The sequence below is a fragment of the Brassica napus genome, chromosome A5 (genome assembly GCF_020379485.1).
Source record: "Brassica napus cultivar Da-Ae chromosome A5, Da-Ae, whole genome shotgun sequence".
NCBI classification, from domain to species: Eukaryota; Viridiplantae; Streptophyta; class Magnoliopsida; order Brassicales; family Brassicaceae; genus Brassica; species Brassica napus.
Window position 1 is genome coordinate 11,062,567 of NC_063438.1, and position 20,181 is coordinate 11,082,747.

At 33.2% G+C, this 20,181-nt stretch overlaps 1 protein-coding gene across 1 annotated transcript; it reads left to right on the forward strand.

Annotated features, from left to right (window-relative positions):
- The first annotated feature begins 8,769 nt into the window (after window positions 1-8,769).
- LOC106454952 lies at window positions 8,770-9,343 on the forward strand. Its single transcript, XM_013897023.3, has one exon. It carries the CDS (start codon window positions 8,894-8,896, stop codon window positions 9,083-9,085), a length of 192 nt encoding a protein of 63 aa, XP_013752477.2. The 5' UTR covers window positions 8,770-8,893; the 3' UTR covers window positions 9,086-9,343.
- Window positions 9,344-20,181: the final 10,838 nt, after the last annotated feature.

The window sequence follows — 20,181 nt, forward strand, 5'->3', positions numbered from 1 at the left end:
ATTCGAGTTTTTGCTTCGCCTTCAACCTTAGCAATGGTGATCGGAAGAAGAGTTACGCGTCGTACGGGAAGAGCGCTTCATCGGCGAGAAGAACTTCAAATTCCAAAGTTTCACCACCATTCGCCGATCTCTCCATCAGAATCAATCAACAGCATTCACTCTCCGTTATACCTCACAAATGGCAATAATCTAGGTCTCTCGATAATCTTTGACATTCTAGATGGTACGAACTATGATAATTGGTGTATAGCTATGATCATAGCGTTAGATGCATTTATCGATGGATCGTTAGCTAGACCAAGTGATTCTCATCATAGCATCAGGATATTGCCTCGTTGCAATTATATGGTTAAATCTTGAATATTAAACTCTGTTTCGAAACAGATTTACAAAAGCATTCTGAGATTCAATGATGCTGCTGAATCTAGAAAGATGTAGCCACAAGGTTTCACATCCCGAATCTTCCGCGATCATACAAGCTTTCTCAACAGATTTGGTCTCTACAACAAGATTCTATGGATTTAGCTACATGCTACACTACCTTGAAGACCTTATGGGATGAGTTGGATGCTACGAGTTGCGTGGATAATTGTCACATTTGTGATTGCTGTAAAACTATGAACAAGAGGGTTGGACAGTTTAAGATTGTTAAGTTTCTCGCAGGCCTGAATGAATCTTACGCGATCATCATGAGTCAGATAATCATGAAGAAAAACGTTCTTGAGGTGTCTGAGATATACAATCTTTTTGATCAAGATTTTAACCAAAGTAATCTCAGCTCGGTTCATAATGCTTCAACCTTTAAAGTAGCATCGAGTGTTCAATCTCCTGTAGTGGCTTATGCGACTCTATCTAACTATCAGCAAAATCAGTAAAAGCCAAATTCACACACTCTGGTTATACTAGCCACACTATATACACATGTTACAAGATTCACGGATATCCCATTGACTTCAAACACAAAAACAAGAATAAGACTGAGAAGAACTACAATCAAGTCAAGAACACATGATACACTAAACATGTTGTATCTCAGATAACTCTTGGTGATAACGAAGTCACTGGACAAGAAATTTCAACAATGGTTAATAACTTGACCAAAGATCAAATTCAAGGTGTGATAGCTTTTCAAATCTAAGCTTCAGCCTTTGAACACCCCACATGTGGCGTCTTCTTCAGGAGCTACAATCACTAGTTTGCCTGGTATGGCTTACTCATCTTCTACTCTGAGATTTGTTGCTATACTACAGGCTACTAGCACTTATTTGGTTCTACCTCTTGGATAGTAGATAGTGGTGCAACACACTATATAACATGTGATAAAATCTGTTTTGAATCTTTCTCAGTCACACTGAATGCTTCAGTCACTTTACCAATTGGTATTGGTGTGAAAATTGAAGGTGTCAGTTGTGTGAGATTGAGTAATCATCTGGTAGTAAACAATGTTATTTATATTCCGGAATTCCGACTCAGTTTGATGAGTTTGAGTCAGGTAACAAAAGACTTGGGCTACCGGATTATGTTTGATGAATTTTCTTGTATGATACAGGATCATATCAAGGGGCTGATGACTGGACATGGTGAAGAGATTGCAAACCTGTATGTGCTGGACACGAAATCTCTCCCTGCTATATCAACCACTGAAGATTTGAAGTTTTTTTTCTTATGCTGTTGATGATTCTGCTATGTAGCACAATAGACTAAGACATCCTTTTATGCCCAAAACTGAACCTTTAAGTGATGTACTTGGTTTCAAAGAGAAGAATAAAATTTATCTTTGTGTCATTTGTCATCTTGCCAAACAAAAGCATCTTTCGTATAATTCTCATAATAATATATGTGGTTCTGCTTTTGATATGCTACATATGGGGACTGTTTTATGTACCTGCTATTGAAGGGTATATATCAATATTTTCTCACCACTGTATGACCACACACGAATTACATGGCTTTATTTACTCAGGTGTAAAGATGAATTTCTTCTATCTTAAAATGATTGAAACGCATTATAAAGCAGTTGTGAAAGGAGTCATAGCAGATAATGCACCAGAACTTCGATTTACAGAGTTATTGAAGAAGAAAGGGATTGTTCCATATCATTCATGTCCTAAGACACCAGAACATAGTTCAGTTGTGAAAAGAAAACATCAATATATCTTTAATGTAGCAAGATAATTGATGTTTCAATCCCAAGTTCCACTTGAGTATTGTGGTGAACGTGTTTTAATTGCAGTTTTTCTGATAAATCGATTACCTACTCCTCAGTTGAAGAACAAGTCTCCATTTGAAGTAGTCACTTCTAAGAAAGCAGACTACACTGGGTTAAATGTATTTGGTTGCTTGGCATATATGTCTACGTCAACAAAGAACAACAAGTTTCAACCACGATCCATAGCTTGCGTCTTTCTAGGTTACCCTTCTGGATATAAAAGATACAGGTTAATGTGGCTTTTGAATCCAATAAAATTCATATATCCATAAATGTGGCTTTTCATGAAGACATATTCCCCTTTGCAGATAAGAAACCAGTTTATTTTGATAATTATTTGTCCTCTGATTGGATGGATATGAATGGTCCTCTTGCTATGTCAAAATAAGTGTTGATATACAAGGATGAGACTGTTTCTACATCTAAAGACGACACTGTTTCTGCAACCAGAAAGAATTCTAAAAGAACTACCAAACCTATGGAGTACCTTGGTGAGTATCTTTGTACTTTGACTAACACATACATACTTTATCCTTTGTCTGCTCATATTTCATATGCAAGAGTATCTGAAGTATATGAGTCATACATATGTTCCTTATCTCAACAAATTCAGCCGACTTCATTTCATCACGCCAAGAAATTTATGAATGACTGAAGCGATGAATGAAGAACTCTTGGCTCTTAAGAGTACTGAGACTTGGATTGTATGTTTCTTACCTCTTGGGAAGCATGCTATTGGATGTAAATGGGTTTACAAGATAAAATTGAATGCATATAGTACTCTGGAACGGTATAAAGCATGTTTAGTAGCTAAAGGCTATACTCAGCATGAAGGAATGGACTTCATTGATACTTTTTCAACGGTTGCAAAAATGACAACACTGAAAAAACTTCTAGCAGTCTCACCTGCAAATAATTGGAGTCTTACAGAACTTGATATCTTAAATGCTTTCCTGAATGGAGATCTTCAAAAATAGATTTATATGACATTGCCTGTAACACCCCCGAATCGTCCTAAGCATATGTCGACCCACCAGCTAAAAATCAAAGAAGAACATGACCGACGGATGACCCACACCAAGGGTTGGAGATGATTGAGCCAACCGGCCAGCCAAAAATCAAACAAGAACATGACTGACCGTCCAACCCAACACCATGGTCCGGAAGCGCTACGTGACGGGCTAGGGACGATCCGGTCAGAGTCACGAAATTTACTCCACGACCTAGACCAGTTCATCCACTAACTCGTCCCGTTGCATCAAGGCACAAGGCTTTGCAACTTGTACGAAGAGTTAGCGTTTTCCATTAGATCAAGGCCTAAGGCTTTTCAACCCGTACTACGACCTAACGTTGTGTTAGACCGGACTAGTCAAATATCAGAGAACTCATGAAGCGCATATAAAACAATTACTTTATTGATTCGAGAAATATTCATACATTGATATAATTCGTGACCGGTCCCGGCCTAATGCCAAATCGAGTCAACTAAACACAAATCCACAATACCGTCAACAAAAGGCATGCAAATCTACACTGGCGGTCCTAACGTCCAGCATCCAGCTATCTGATCATCCTTACCTAAGCTACCTGCGAAAAGGACAACAGAGTTGGATGAGTAACCTAATGTTACTCAGTGAATTATGACCAACTAACAAATACAAACCCTCACTATCCCACCCCCAAACAATCTAAAGTGAGAGGTTCACCTAACAACAAATCAATCCAATTCAATAGATAAGCAATATCAGAAATACGCAGCAGATAATAATAGCTAGATAAATAACGATATGAAATCATAACCGCTAATGACTAGCTAACCACTTAAACTCAAACTTAACTCAATCTAGATTTCAACAACCCTCTACAGTATCTACACTATCGTATAGAATTGCCGATTGGACGGAACTGGCCTTCTCGATTGTGTATCGATCTTCAGAATCGACTACACTCTAAGTCGACCACTTTCTCTCTCTATCTCTAGCCACGTTGACTTCCCATCTGAAATGATCTTCACTTGATTGATCTTCAGTTGGACATAACCTTCCCTAGGCGGTGACTCGAAATTAGTAGAGAACTGATCTCGAAAACTCTCTAAAACTCTCGAAATAGCTCGAAATCACATGCTTTCTTTTTCTACTTTTCTCTCACGGTTTTAACTTGGTTTGGACAGGTCTGGATGTGAATAAATGATCTGGGGTCGTGGGCTATTTATAGGATACAGCATCCAATCAGCTTCAGGTTGGTGGCAGCCCGTGTGTCGCTTCGCATGGCTCCGGACGCATGTGCGGCGGCACCTCGTGTTCCACATGGCTGGCTGAATGTCCAGGCCACATGCAGGATGCCACCACTCCTCCCAGATGTCAGGCTGCATGAATAAAGCTCATACAAGGCGCCACAGCAGCACACACATGTCGATCAACATGCTTCGGTTGCATGCGCGGAGATACCTCGTGCTTGGTCGATCTACCTCGTGCTTCTACATGTCAGGCTGCATGTACAGCTTCCATGCACGGAGGCACCTCGAACTTCTGGAGACACTTATCTTGTTAGATAGTTGACACCACGTTCTGAACACTCACACCAAGCCACATCGTGCTTCTCGGTCTATTCGTCTGATTTCAACCATTCCGGTGAATTTTTGTCCCGCGATCAGTCCCAAATATTTTTCTACGCCCTTTCTGATGCTCTGATTATTTTTAATAAACTCCAATTGATCTCCGAACTTGAGAGAAATTATTTTCCGATCCTTCGGCTTCATTGAAGACTTCATAATACCGAAATTAGGGTTTACGTCTAATTTTGGGTTTTTCCGTCGTGCTTCGATCCCGTCGTGCTTGCTTCCAAAACATTCATCTGATCAATCTAAGACATTGTCAAACCATGGCCTAGTGGCATACTTGACTCATGGTTCAAACAAGAAAAATCTGATCACCCCTAACTCGACAACCACAAAGATACTCGACCATTCTCTCTCTCTTTTTTTTAACGGGTTTCTACATTGCCTCTGGGTTATACACCAAATGAGAGGGAAAAATTGCCACCCAATACAGTCTGCAGGCTACAAATCTTTGTATGGCTTAAAGCAGGCTTCAAGGCAATGATTTCTCAAGTTTAACTCTATGTTATTATCTCGGGGCTTCTGCAAATCTCATAATGATCACACTCTTTTCATCAAGAACACAAGCAGAAAATATGTTGCTGTGTTTGTTTACGTTGATGAAATTATCGTTGCAAACAATTATGATGAAGTAGTTGATCAGATCAAACTTGATCTTCAAAATGTGTTCAAGCTGAGAGATCTTGATCCATTTAAATACTTTTTAGGTTTTGAAATTGTGCGGTCTAGCAAAGTCATTTCACTTTGTCAACGGAAGTATGTATTGGGATTATTGGAAGAAACTAGGAAAATGACTTTCAAACCATCATCTATACCAATGGATCCAGCTCTTAAACTCTTCTATGATCCTAAACTACCGCTTATAGACGACCCGAGTGTATACAAAAGACTGGTTGGACGATTACACATCCAAACATTACTTACATTGTCAATAAACTCTGCCAGTTTGCAGCTAATCCACAGAGTATTCACTTTGAGGCTGCATATAAGGTATTATATTACCTGAAAGGAACGATTGACCATGGGTTATTCTACTCTGCAACTTATGATTTGGTTCTCAAAATTTATACTAATGCGGACTGGATTCTTGTCTGGATACAAGGCGTTTTACTTCTGGTTTTTGTATGTTTTTTTGGATCTTCTCTCATTTCCTGAAAGTCAGAGAAACAAGATGTCGTCTTTCATTCTTCAACCGAATCAGAATACAGGGAAATGTCCATTGCTGTCATATGGATTGTGAATCTTCTTGGGGAGCTCCAGGTGCCTCAAACAAAGTTTGTTACTTTCTTTTGTGACTCCGCAGTTTTTATTCACATTGATAACAATCCAGTTTTTCATGAAAGGAAAAAACATGTTGAGTCGGATTGTCATCAAGTTAGTGATCGCATAGTCAGTGGTTTGATCAAAACTCTATATGTTGGGACAGACACTCAGATAGCTGATGTTCTCTCTGAAATTATGTATCCAACTCAGTTCAATTCTCTCATAAGTAAGATGTTGTTACGTTCCATTTACTCACCATCTTGAAAGGGAATATTAATGTGTAGAGTTGGTTTATTTTGGTTATGTAAATGTATTCGGTATAATTATAAACCGAGACTATAAATGTAACCGAGTGTAACATAATCAATAACAGAAAATCACTTTTCATTTTCTCTTTAAAACTCAAGCTCAACTAACACTGAGTAACTGAGTAGCTGGTGAAACTTATATGTGTTGCATCTTTGTTTGCTACAAACACTAACCCAAGCTTCTAATATTTGGTGTCAGAATCGGTTATGCGTAAACTCTTCAGAATTTCTATCTAAAATTTTTTGGGACTTTAGTTTAACTAACTTATGCTTTTAGTTTTTATACATTTTCATATTCATTTGTGTTGCATTATAATAATTAAATTAATAAAAAAAGTTTACAAAAAAATTCATAACGGCATTGTTATAAACATTTTTCCTATGGATGGGACTCGGTTCGGATCTATTCAAATTTCGGGTTTTCAGGGTTAAATATTCAGTCCCATTCAGTTATTTACAAATTTCGGTTCAGGTTCAGGTCGGATCGTTGCGGATTCATTCTGGTTCGAATAACCCGTTTAAATTACTTTTAAAATTTAAAATTTATTATGTCCTTTAAATTTCTCAAAATTAAAAATAAAATAATATATTACATAGAAATTTGAATAACATATGTCAAAATACCTAAACTTAACATATAAATTGGGTTGACTTGGATATTTAGATAGATAATCAATAGATATTTCAAGTAGTTTTTGGTGTTTTGAGTATTGTTTAGTTATTTTAGACATTTATTTTTGACTATTTATATATATTTTAAGTATTTTGGACAACTTAAAAATATCTTATATATTTTGGATATTAATATTGAACCTAAAAATAATTAATATATTTAGGTATATAAATATATTTTAGATACACTCGGATACCCAAAATACTTTGGTTCAGGTCGAGTTTGGTTCCGGTTACCTAGATACCAAAATTTTGAACTCGTTCAATTTTTAATTAATTTCAGTTCGAGTTTGGTACTGTTTTTTTAGATCAGATTTGGTTCGGTTCTTGGGACTCGGGTTTTTTGCCAGTCCAGGTTACTTTCTGATTTTCCATTTTTTTACTATTTTCCAGCTGACAAAGGAGAACCAATATACTTTTCATTATAACTATATGGGCATGTGTCAGCCTTCCACTGCGATGGAGAACATATCACATTTTAATAACAAGTGCCACACATGGAACATATCTGTAGAAATCAAAAATATTATTTTAAAAATGGAAATAAATCAAAGATCAAATCTATGTCCCACTGTCTTTGTGTCGTGACGCATGGTGTAATTTTTAGTTCTGATCCATCCAGATAAAGCAGCAGAATCACGCCAATGCGTATGAACTATCAATCAGATCTTTTCCATTGCATAATATGATCAGTAACGACAATATTCACGAGGTGGTTTTTACACATGAGAAAGCTGAATAGCAACATTCGTCTCTTAGGTGATATCTGGATTAAAATAATCAAGCGGGGATTTAGGTAATATTTATATTTTATAAAACGTTTCATTTACTATATTCCGATCTTCCAGTGAACTTTATACATTATTCTCTATTCATCTAAGAGCATCTCCAACCCCACTCTATTTTTCACTCTAAAATAGAGTTTAGAGTAAAAAATACTCCAATGGTACTATATTTCTCATTCTATAATAGAGTGAAAAATAGGTTTACTCCAAATATAGAGTAATTTGTTTTTTCTTTGTGCATCACTCTATTTTCTACTCTAAAATAGAGTACTATTGGAACAAAATCAAACTCTATTATAGAGTTACTCTATTTTAGAGTAAAAAATAGTGTAAGCCATTGGAGATGATCTAAAGTCAGACATTTCCCATGGACCAGGACTACAATATACTTTTAAATGGCAATGATATCCTGTTTATTCAATGACTTCCAAAAATTAATACAGGCCGTGGTTTATAAAAAGATAAAGAAATTCCCGTTACAGAAAAGACACATATGCAGTTTATCAATATGAATTGCATACGTGTGATATAAATGATGAATTCTAAACCTCTGGTTTATAAGACATAATTACATTGATTAAGAAACAATTTCAATTGACAGATCCGGCATGATTTAATTAATTGTTTAGGAGTATTTACGTGATTTAGTTGTACGTTGGGTGGATTTATTTGGTATTCAAGAATCTTTGCTTCTCTCTATACACACACGTATATATACAATCTTGTATATAAAAAAACGCCCCCTTCGAGTTCGAGTTATTGGCTCTTCGTATAAACCAAAGGCCAACGAAGCATCTTCCAGAGAAAAGAAAAAAAAAACTTGCTAATAATGGCTTGCAAGTTTAATGCCACGTAGTATTTTAATCGACCAATTGTCATAATCCATTCAAATAAAATAATAATATGGATATTGGTATATAACTCATGTTTTGCATGTAAGACTTGGCAAAGACGAGCAAGATATCCGGAGACGCGGAAAATAGAGAGAATAATCAGAAAGCATATTAAAAGAAACAAAAGTTCTTGGGTTTAGTCTACAATGGTGACTCTAAAGCTTGAGATTTGCATCGAGTTTGTGAAACTAACCGTTGATCTCGTCGCCGCCATGGCAGAATCAATCGAAGTAGCTTTCCGTCACCGTCCTCCGCCGCAGGTTCCATATTCAGCGGGGGTGAACGGTCGGCGGGGTCATTACTCCACCGTTCCCATTCCTCTCGTAGGCTTTCTGTAATTAATGTATTCTCCTCTTATGTTTTATCTTTCTCTTTGTTCCTCTTGTTCTATCATTAGTGTCTTTGCCTTGATCTACGAAGTGACAGAAGTTGTGATTCGTATGGAAGATCAAGAACGTAAAGATTATGACGAGTTTGCATACTCCGTGAATAATATAAAATCTTAGACATTCTCTATCGTATGTTGTATATTATTATTTTGTTTTTGTGTATATAATTTGTTCATTCATAATATCTATAAAGAAAAATTGCTGTTATATTATTATTCATTTATAATGAAATTGTGTTCACACTTTCATGGTGTATATAGTATATATTTTTGTGGGGGGGGGGGGGGGGGGGGGGGGGGAACCTATATTAGGGTGTCTTATCCATGTTTAAGTTCTAGGATTAGTTTGTGTGTGGTCTCCACCAAGTAACGTGAGGGATATTTATTTTTGCTATAGACCCCGCAATACCACCCTCTTAATCTCATTAACCTTGCATTGACAGTTGAGGAGTTGTTCAATGAAACTGGATGCCATTGGGATATACAAAAATTGAGAGTTACCTTTGAGGCAGAGGATGTTTAACGTATTCTTGCTATACGCATAGGTCAGTAGCGTCCAGAAAAGTTGAAATGGGCCTTCCCAACAACGGTTCTTACAATTTTCAGAGTGGGTACATATTACTTCTTAGAGGCATGAGCATATGAATGAAAGGAGATTACCAGTTACCACCATTGGAAAACAAGCTGTGGAAGGACTTGTGGAAATCAAAAACTACTCCTAAGATTAAACATTTTATGTGGAAAGCCATCTCTGGTTCTCTGGCTGTTAACCAAAGGCTGGGATCGAGAGGTATCTTAGTTGATCCAATATGTCGTACGATCTGCCATGTCATCTTTACGTGCTCAGTAGCATTGGAAATATGGCAGAACTCAGGTACTACCACCATCTGGTTTCTCACGTAACTCGCCCTTTCTCAATTTCCACTATCTCCTTTCGAGTAGCAGGAAGTCTTCAACCTCTGAAGTGGTTCGAAAATCTCTTCTTTGGATCTTGTGGCACTTATATAGGTTGGTGTTTGAAAGAACTAGAATAGTTCTGAGTTCAAACCTCAATAAGGAGATGGAAGACGCTGAAATTGGGTTTCATGTGAACTTGCCTGAAGATATTACTGTTGTAGTAACCCTCCCGAACGGGTAAAGTGGTCGAGATAAACAAGTCGGAATTCGGAGCCAAGCTTTTAGGAACCCAAGTATCTTGAGGAATTTTAAGTTTTGATCACAGAAAACTTGCCATGATTCAGAGAAGAATAGAAGTTTGTCGAGCAACTACGGTTGGTGGTCGAGTCGCAAGCGATCGGATCGATCAGTAGTGTAGATCGACGAAAGACATTTTCAAAGCATGATGTTTTTGGAAGCACATCGTTTAAGAAGCACAGTGTTTTATAAGCACGACGTTTTAGAAGCATGGCGTTTTTAGAAGCACGTCGTTTTAGAAGCACATCATTTGTGAAGCACGAAGTTTGTAGACGGACATCGTATTAATAAAATAAAATATTATGTTTCCAACATAATAAGCCGTAAGCACGACGGAAAAATCCGAAGTTGGACGAAAACCTTATTTCGACATCAAAGAATATTGCATGGGAAAGCCGCATGATCGGAAAATATTTACCATCAAGATAAGAATTCAGTCTGGCATTTATTAGAATATTCAGCTCATTAAAATGGGCGTGAAAAAGTATTCGGAATTGATCACGGGTCGCAAATATGCCGGAAGGGTCAAAATCGGATGAACGGACCGAGAAGCACGAGGTGGCCTGATGCATGGGATCTGAACCTGCTTGAAACTGGCTTGCAAGGTATGTGTCTACTGAAGCACAAGGTGTCGCGATGAATGCAGCCAGAGCATGCGGTCAGACATGTAGGAGCACAAGGTGTCGCCGCCATGCAACCGGAGCATGCGGCCAGCCATGTGTGCAACCGGAGCTAGTGTGGTGCCTTGCATGCAACTCAGTCATGCAGCCTGACATGTGGGAGGAGGTGTGCCGCCGTGCATGAGACCCAGACTTACAGCCAGCCATGTGTGCACCGTGTGTCGCCGCGCATGCGACCGGAAGCATGCGGACTGACATGTGGTCGACCGTGCGGCCTTACCTCACTAGTCGGTGGTTTCTATAAATATCCAGCTACCCTTGTTCATTTTTCACACATCCATCCACACCAAAACAAGTCCAAACACATGGGTAGAGAGAGAGAGAAATAAAGTTGGCGATTAGAGTGTAGTCGAGTTTTGAAGACCAATACTCCACCAAGAAGTCAAGTTCTGTCAATTTTGTAGATATATAAGAAAATAATGATTTTACGATTAAATTTTTATAACTTTCTAAAAGAATTGTATACATTTTTGAAAATTTTAGTAATAAAATTGTATAATTTAAAAATATATAATTAAATTATATTTTGAAATTTATAATGACATTTTTGAATATATTTATTTTAATAATGATTTATGAGTTATTCTCATATTCTGTAAAAAATTTCCAAAAATATAAATTGACATTAAATGTAATATATGAGTTATTACCATATTTTTAAAAAGGTTACCAAAAATATAAATTAACATTAAATATAAATGTTCATATCATATTAAGCTATAAGACATGTCATCAATTTCAGTAGTCATGTCATATTTATTTTGTCAAATTGGTTCTAGAAAAGACATGTGGCAAAATCTCTTCGCAAATATAGTCTAGGGGATTGGTAAGAAAAAAAATGGCCTAATAGATTTCGTTTAGGTTTCCATAGGGGTAGCAGTTTCATTCTGAAAATTCAACATTGAAAGTTTCATTCCGCAAATTATGATGTTATTGGCGTATATGGAATGCAAATACTCTATTTTATAAATATGTAAATATAAGTAAATAGATTTGAATGGTTTTTATGAGGTGGGGTTTAGGATTTTATAAAAACATTAATATTTAAAATTTGAAATAATAGTTAAAATTCTTTTATTTTCAATTAATTTCAAAATATTAGATTGCTTTAATTTTTTTACAACATATATAGTTTATTTTTTCGTAGTGCATTTCAAAATTTTATTTTTTGTCAATAAAACTTTGAAAAATTACACTACTATTTTCGACTTTAGAAGATTAATTGAATTTTGATTTTTTTTTGTTACTACATTAATACTTTATTTTATAAAAAAAATTGAGTTTTTGGTAATATTTTCTAATTTTTTTCTCAACATATTTTGTTATATTAAAATTAAAATTTGATTTGTCATTTAATATTTTAAAAGGTATTTTCATGTTTACCACTTTCTTGGTACCATTATTCATGTTTACCACTACTAAAGAGACATTTTCAAAAATATTTTCTTCATTAAGTGGCAAAAGAGTTTTATAAATTGTTTTTCTCTATATATAATAAATAGTTATTTAAATAAAAAAATATGATGTTGTTTATGTTTTCGAATTATACTTTTTGAAACTCAAACTTTTTTATAAAAAACAATTTCCTGAATATTTTATTTTGAAATATTATTTTTTCAAAATTTCTATTTGAAAATCAAAAATCATTTTTTAATAATGTTTTTATATTTTTAAGACTCAAACTTTTTTATAAAAAACAATTTCCTGAATATTTTATTTTGAAATATTATTTTTTCAAAATTTCTATTTGAAAATCAAAAATCATTTTTTAATAATGTTTTTATATTTTTAAGTATTTATATATATATATATACATATGTACATATATATTAAAATCCTAAATTTCACATTCCAAAAACCTTACCCACTCCTCAACTATAAACCCTAAGTCTAAATTAGTTAACCCTAGGGTTATAAAACTGGTTAGTGTAATCATGAAAAGTGGTACTATGAAAGTGGTGTTTTGGCAATTTTCCTATTTTAAATGAATTACTAAAATTTCATATCTTTCTAATAACATTTTTTAAAAATAGTATAGGTGGTTATCCGCGATTTCACCGGTGTAAAAATTGTATGAAAATTATATTTTATGTTCACAATTTTATAATTCTTAATAGTATTCATAACTATTAAAAATAACCTTTTTTATTTTAAATAGTTTGAAAATCAAAAGTCTTGGTATTGTATAATCTCAGAAGATTATTGAGATATAGTGTTATTTCTATAAATTTAACATAAATTTCGGAAAGTATTTTTATGACATAATTTGTGATTAAAAAAAAACCAAATATTAATGAACAAAAAGTAATTTTATAATACTTTCTACACTTCATGGTTTAAAAAACAGATGAAACTGCCAGTTATAGTAATACGTAAAATCCATGTTTTTAGGCAAACAAATAAAATTTAAGTATGTAAAAATATAAAATAACCAAGATTACAGCCAAGAATACAACAAACCAGTTTTATTATTCTTCACTCATGTTTTATATATGTATCATTTCTTTTTCGTATTACAAAAAATAAGCATGTCAATTTTATTATAATCAAAACTACATCAAGAGAGTCTTAACTCTAGTCTTGTATTACTATATTGTTTCTGTTTTTTCAATTTATATTGTAATAAACTTTTCACTGATTAATATTATTTTAAACTATTTAAAATATAATTTTCTTACAATCAAAACTATAATAATTAAATTAATAGAGTATATTAGATCTAGTCTCGTATTATTATAATGTTCCAATTTTCAATTTTCAATTTTATATTATATTAAATATTTTTATTTATTAATATAATTTTAAAAAACTTACCATATATTTTTATGTTTTTAAATATACAAATACTTGAATCATTTATGACAATGATAACACAACTATACCATCAACATTTGTCACTGAAAAATGAACGAATAATTTTAAAATTGTATATTTGACTGTTTTTCATTCATTGGATGCATTTTTAGAATATAATATATATATATATATAGTGAGTATAAAAAATATTATTAGGTTTAGATTAATTAGTTTTTTTTGTAATTTACGATTTATTGTATCCACTATTAATAGAAATATGTTTAGAGTCGTTTATATAATTATTTCTGTCATATCATATGTATTTATATTTATATTCTAAATTTTTATAATGTAATATATGATATTGAATTGTTTCTATAAACAAATTATGCTAATTCTTATATCTTTAAAATGTTTAATTGTTTGTATCGTAATATAGATTAGATTAGGTAGTTCTAAAATTAGTTTCCTTTCGAAAATTTTAATTAAATAAATGAAAATTGAAATACTAACAACCAATCAAAATTAAGAGAATTAATTCTAAATTTTACCTATGAATGATACCTAAGCAAAAGTCACTTAAGTGACTTCTCAATTAATATATAGTAGGATATGAACTAAAAGTTATGATATACTGTTATATATTGTATATAAACAGTTTAAACAATATATTGTTGAGAGTTAAAAAAAAAAGATAATACATTGTTCAAGATATAAAAGTTTAACCTATATTAATAAATTTATATTTCTAAAAGAATAATATATAGTTTATAAATTTTAATTCATTTTAATGATGAGTGATAATTTACTTAAGAGAAATTGTTAAAAAAACCACATACATAATAGGGGAAATTACATGTAATCTATACTTAACTATTCATAATACCACTGCTCATGTCTACATTAACTATTTTTCCTCTCACTTTTAGAAAAAAAAGATATTTATAACCTTAGAGTTAACTAATCTATACTTATGATTTAGAGTTGAGGGGTGGGATACAGTTTTTAGAATATGAAATTTAGGATTCTAATAAATATATTAATAAATAATTAAAAACAATATAAATGTTTTTTGAAAAATAGTTTCAAAAATAATTTTCGATTTTCAAAAAGAAATTTTGAAAAGAAAAAAATTCGAAAAAAATAAAAGAAAAAAATTATATAAAAGTTTGAATTTTAAAAAGTATAATTCAAAACATAAAAAAAAAATATTTTGTATTTTTTTTTTATATAAATAATTATTTATATATATATATAGAGAATAAGGGTATAAGAGTCTTTTGTCTCTTAATTAAGAAGGTACATTTGAATATATCTCTTTAGTGGTGGTAAACTTGAATAATGGTGCCAACAAAATGCTTAACATGAAAATTCCCCAAAATAAAGGGAAATTGCCAAAAATAAAGGACATTTATAACCCTAGGGTTAACTAATCTAGACTTGGGACTAACTTATCTAGACTTGGGGTTAACTAATCTAGACTTAGAGTTTAGAGTTAAGGGGTATGATATGATTTTTGAAATGTGAAATTTAAGATTCTAATAAATATAGAGAAATGACTTTAAGATAGACTCAAACCAAGCTTTCCTTCCAAATCTAGACTCCAAGGTCCAAGTTGACAAAAATGTTTCATTAAGTGATGACAAATTACCTTGTCACCCCCAATCTAAATTTAACCTAAAATATTTAATAATAATTCAAAATCATTTTGTTTCAGATCTTCAACGATCCCCTCTCCGACGATTCTCTGATGAAGCTTTGCCGTCGAAGTCTTCAACGATCCCCTCTCCGACGAAGCTGTGCCGTTTCTCTCTCCGTCGTCTCGCCGTCCGTCGTTTCGCCTTGCATCGTCCTCGATCGTTTTCATCTGAGCCCTTGCGATCCGTCATCCTCGATCTGTCTCTGTATGTCGTTATCAAGGTAACATTGGACTCTAGTTGTTTTGAATTTTAAGATTTGAATTTCTTCATCTTCACCTTTCTATACTCACAAATTTTCATAAATATCTCTGTGGTTGGTCGCTTTGAAATTTGATTGTGATTTTTTAACAGATCTGGACCAATGGCTATATTTTTTTGCGTTTGGACAATGGAACTCAAAAGGATCTCTCGAGTGGGAGTTTGATGTTGATGATTTACATTTTTATTGATCATTTTTGGATGTTGTTTATTTAATGGTTACGTGATATGCATCAGACCACATATAAATTTGTTTCTGAAGCTTATCCTGAATAAGTTAAGGTTTCCTGTTTTGTTTCAACTAAATTCACGAGCCTACCAAATATATCAACATGCGTAAGACAAACAAGACACCAAGCAAAAAAAATTCAAATTTGTTAACATCTGATTTTCTCGAAAGCTTTTCTGAAACTACACAACTCCTTCCTGAAATTTAAAAGAACAACACAATTTCACAAGAACAAGCAAGAGACTAACAATTTCATAAGGAAATTCACGAGCCTACCAAACATATCAACATGCGTAAGCCAAACAAGACACCAAACAAAAAAAATTCAAATTTGTTAACATCGGATTTTCTGGAAAGATTTCCTGAAACTACACAAATCCATCCTGAAATTTAAAAAAAAAACACACAGTTTCAAAAATGCAAGCAAGAGACTAGAAATGTCATAAGCAAATTCACGAGCCTACCAAATATATCAACATGCGTAAGACAAACAAGACACCAAGCAAAAAAAAAAAAAATTTGTTAACATCTGATTTTCTGGAAAGCTTTTCTGAAACAACACAACTCCTTCCTTAAATTTAAGAGAACAACACAATTTCACAATAAAAAACAAGAGACTAACAATTTCATAAGCAAATTCACGAGCCTACCAAACATATCAACATGCGTAAGCCAAACAAGACACCAAGCAAAAATATTTTCAAATTTGTTAACATCGGATTTTCTGGAAAACTTTCCTGAAACTATACAAATCCTTCCCGAAATTTTAAAAACCACACAGTTTCACAAGCGCAAGCAAGAGACTAGAAATGTCATAAGAAGATTCACGAGCCTATCAAATATATCAACATACGTAAGACAAACAAGATACCAAGCAAAAAAAATTCAAATTTGTTAACCTCTGATTTTTTGGAAGGCTTTCCTGAAACTACACAAATCCTTCCTAAAATTTAAAAAAACTACATAGTTTCACAAGAACAAACAAGAGACTAACAATGTCATAAGCAAATTCACGAGCCTACCAAACATATCAACATGCGTAAGCCAAATAAGACACCAAGCAAAAAGTTTTTCAAATTTGTTAACATCAGATTTCTAGAAAGCTTTCCTGAAACTGCAGAAATCCTTCCTGAAATTCAAGAGCCTACCAAATATATCAACATGCCTAAGCAGAACAAGACAACAAGCAAAAAAAGTTTCAAAATTCAGTACCATCCGATTTTCTGGAAGGCTTTCCTGAAACTACACAAATGCTTCCTGATTTTTTTCTAAACACTAGACAGTTTCACAAGTACACAAGCAACAAGAGATTTTTGTTGTAGATGGTCACGAGACAGTTTCACGAGACAGTTTCACAAGCACAAACAACAAGAGATTTTTCTAAACACCAAACAGTTTTACCAAATTTTGTAGATGGTCACGAGATTTTTTGTAGATGGTTAAACTTCGATACTTGTTTGTAGATCCTTCCTGAAATCAAACAAAGAGAATAAAGAACAATCTTCTCAGAGAAATGCATAAACACCTATCTCAAAGAGTTTAAACATGATTAAAACCTTGCAAAACACACTCAGGAACAAGCAATCAAGCAATTGACTCAATTTGAATTCACGGTAAGCTCATGTTTCACACTTCTATGCATTATCGATGGCAACTATATCAATACCTCAGAAAGCTTAAACATTTTTACAAAATCCTAAATCCCAATACAGTAATATCGTTTTACCAACCAATCTTCCTAAACCTAACTTCAAAAGCAACACAAACTCAAAACATATTCGGCAACACTGGCATATCGAGAATAGTTTTGGATCTAGAAAGCAACAAAATCAAAAATATCTCAAAACCTTGTGTTCCCAAAATGAAGCCTTTTGATTTGAGATGGTAGCTTTGTGTTTTTCGCCGGAGAAGATAATGCTGGTAGATTCGCCGGGATTTGTCTCCGCCGTCGTCGAGCGAAGAAGCGACGAGTCGCACAAAGTCGAGAGATTTCGTCGTCAAGAGAAAAAGGCGAAGGCAGAGACACGAATCTCTTTGTCTTCCTATTCGTTCGTCGGAGATGATAGATGGTGAAAGTGTTTGTCGTGTCATCACCGGAGTTGATTGAATCTCGTTGGCGGCCCGTCGTGAGAGAGATCAGAGAAATAGTAGAGTCGTGAGAGAGAGAGAACAGAGAGGTTTTTATTTTTTTTAATATAAAACAAGGGTACTAAGGACATTTGGTCCATTAATGAATGTTATTTTGTGACTTTTCCCTTCCCATTATATTTTTGAGATGAAAACTCAAAAAAGTCTATCTTGGAGAATTGCCCATAAATATATAAAAAATACTTTAATTTTTTTTTAAATAGTTTCAAAATTAATTTTGATTTTCAAAAAGAAACTTTGAAAAAAAAATTATAAAAAAGTTCGAATTTGAAATAGTATAATTCGAAAACATTAAAAAAAAATTTGTCATTTTATTTATTTATTTATTTAAATAATTATTTATTATATATAGAGAGAACAATGATATAAGAGTCTTTTGCCACTTAATGAAGAATGTATTTTTGAAAATTTCTCTTTAGTGGTGGTAACATAAATAAATACCAAATTGTTAGTATATTTTTAATTGAGGGTATTTTAAAAAAGTGGTACTTAACTTGTGATATTTTAGGCAATTTCTCTTAAAAAACCATTTTAAAGTCTATTAGAATATTTACCCATAAATATTTAATAAATAATGAAATTTTTATTTTTATTTTTGAAAAGCAAAATTTCAATTTGAACTTCTTTTTCAACTTTTCTAAGAAAATAAATTTTAATTTATTCTCAAAATTTCACTTTGAAATACGAAAATTCATTTTGAAACAATTTCTAAAATTAAAATTTTGTTTTAAAAAGAAATAATTCTAAATTCCACCCCCAAAACCTCATCCCCTCAAATCTAAAATCTAAGTATATATTAGTTAATCCAAGAATATAAATGTTTTTTTTTTTTTTTTGATGACAAAAAAAAATGTTTTTTTAACTCTTAAAGGAAATATTTTGTTCATTTTGATTCTTGGTACTATATTTATGAGAAAATATTTTTAGTGCTATTCTAATAATATTCTCTTACATTTAACTTTTAATAAATAATCATTATAAAAATTTTGTAATGTGAGTTTAATATGTATTGTATTGGCTTAAAATTTTAAATTTTTTTATTTAAAATATTTTTGTTTCTACAAAAAAAGAATTATTCTTTTTGGGTCTGAATGTTATGGACCCTGCTAGAACCACACTAGAGTTAATATATTTTACATATACCTAGGTATCTATATTTTTGTTACTATTAAGACTACATCGTACGTAGTACTTCTATAGGTTGTAGCTCGGTCAGTAGCGGTTTAATTTCGTTTAGTCAAGATGAGTGTGATGTTTGCTGGTTTGTTCTGTTTTGTGAATCGAGAGATTAATCTGATTGTGTGATGGGTTTCTCTATGGTTGTATACTCGTTTGAGGTGGTTCAGTGATGTTGCTATGGTCCTTCTGATGTTTCCTTGCTTGGTTTGAGATGCCTTTGTTAAACCTTATCTGGTTTCTGGTATGCGCTGGAAGTACTTAGCTGGTTCAGATGTGGGTTCTTCATTGTGTGGGTTTGGTTTGGCAATCTCTCAAGTAAGGCATCAGAGGTCTATTGGCTCTTCCTTCCTTCGAGTTGCACCATCTCACCATCAGTTCTTGGATGATTCATTGGAATTCTCGTAAGCCTTAAGTTTCTGTGGAATAGCTTCAGTATTGGCGAGTATTCAGAGTTTTCATCTGGTTTCCTTTGAAGATCCATTTGAATGTATTTGTGCTACAATATGGATGGACTGATGTAAGTTCTGGCTTGATGCTATGGGAACTTTCAGGATCCTCCACCTTTGTGTTTTGGCTCTTTGGATAGTAGTCTTTTTCAGGTCCTTTACATGTGTCTCTAAAGTTTCTCTGACCTGTTTCTATCATGTTTTGGAGATCGCGATGTGCTCTGTTCTTTGAACTGCGATCATCAAGGCTTTTGGCTTGTCTTGGATTTCTTTATCATTTGTTCTATGTAGTTGTTTAGTAGTTTCTTTTATGGCTCTAGAAAGATTTCGATCTTTGCCGGTTTCTGGTTACGAAAGGAAGGTGTTCTTTGCTAACTTAGGGCATGTTTGTTTCTCCATCTGGATGAGTCATCTGG

Excerpts from the sequence above, each read along its gene's own strand:
- LOC106454952 (XM_013897023.3), top strand. The coding sequence starts at position 8,894 with ATGGTGACTCTAAAGCTTGAGATTTGCATCGAGTTTGTGAAACTAACC.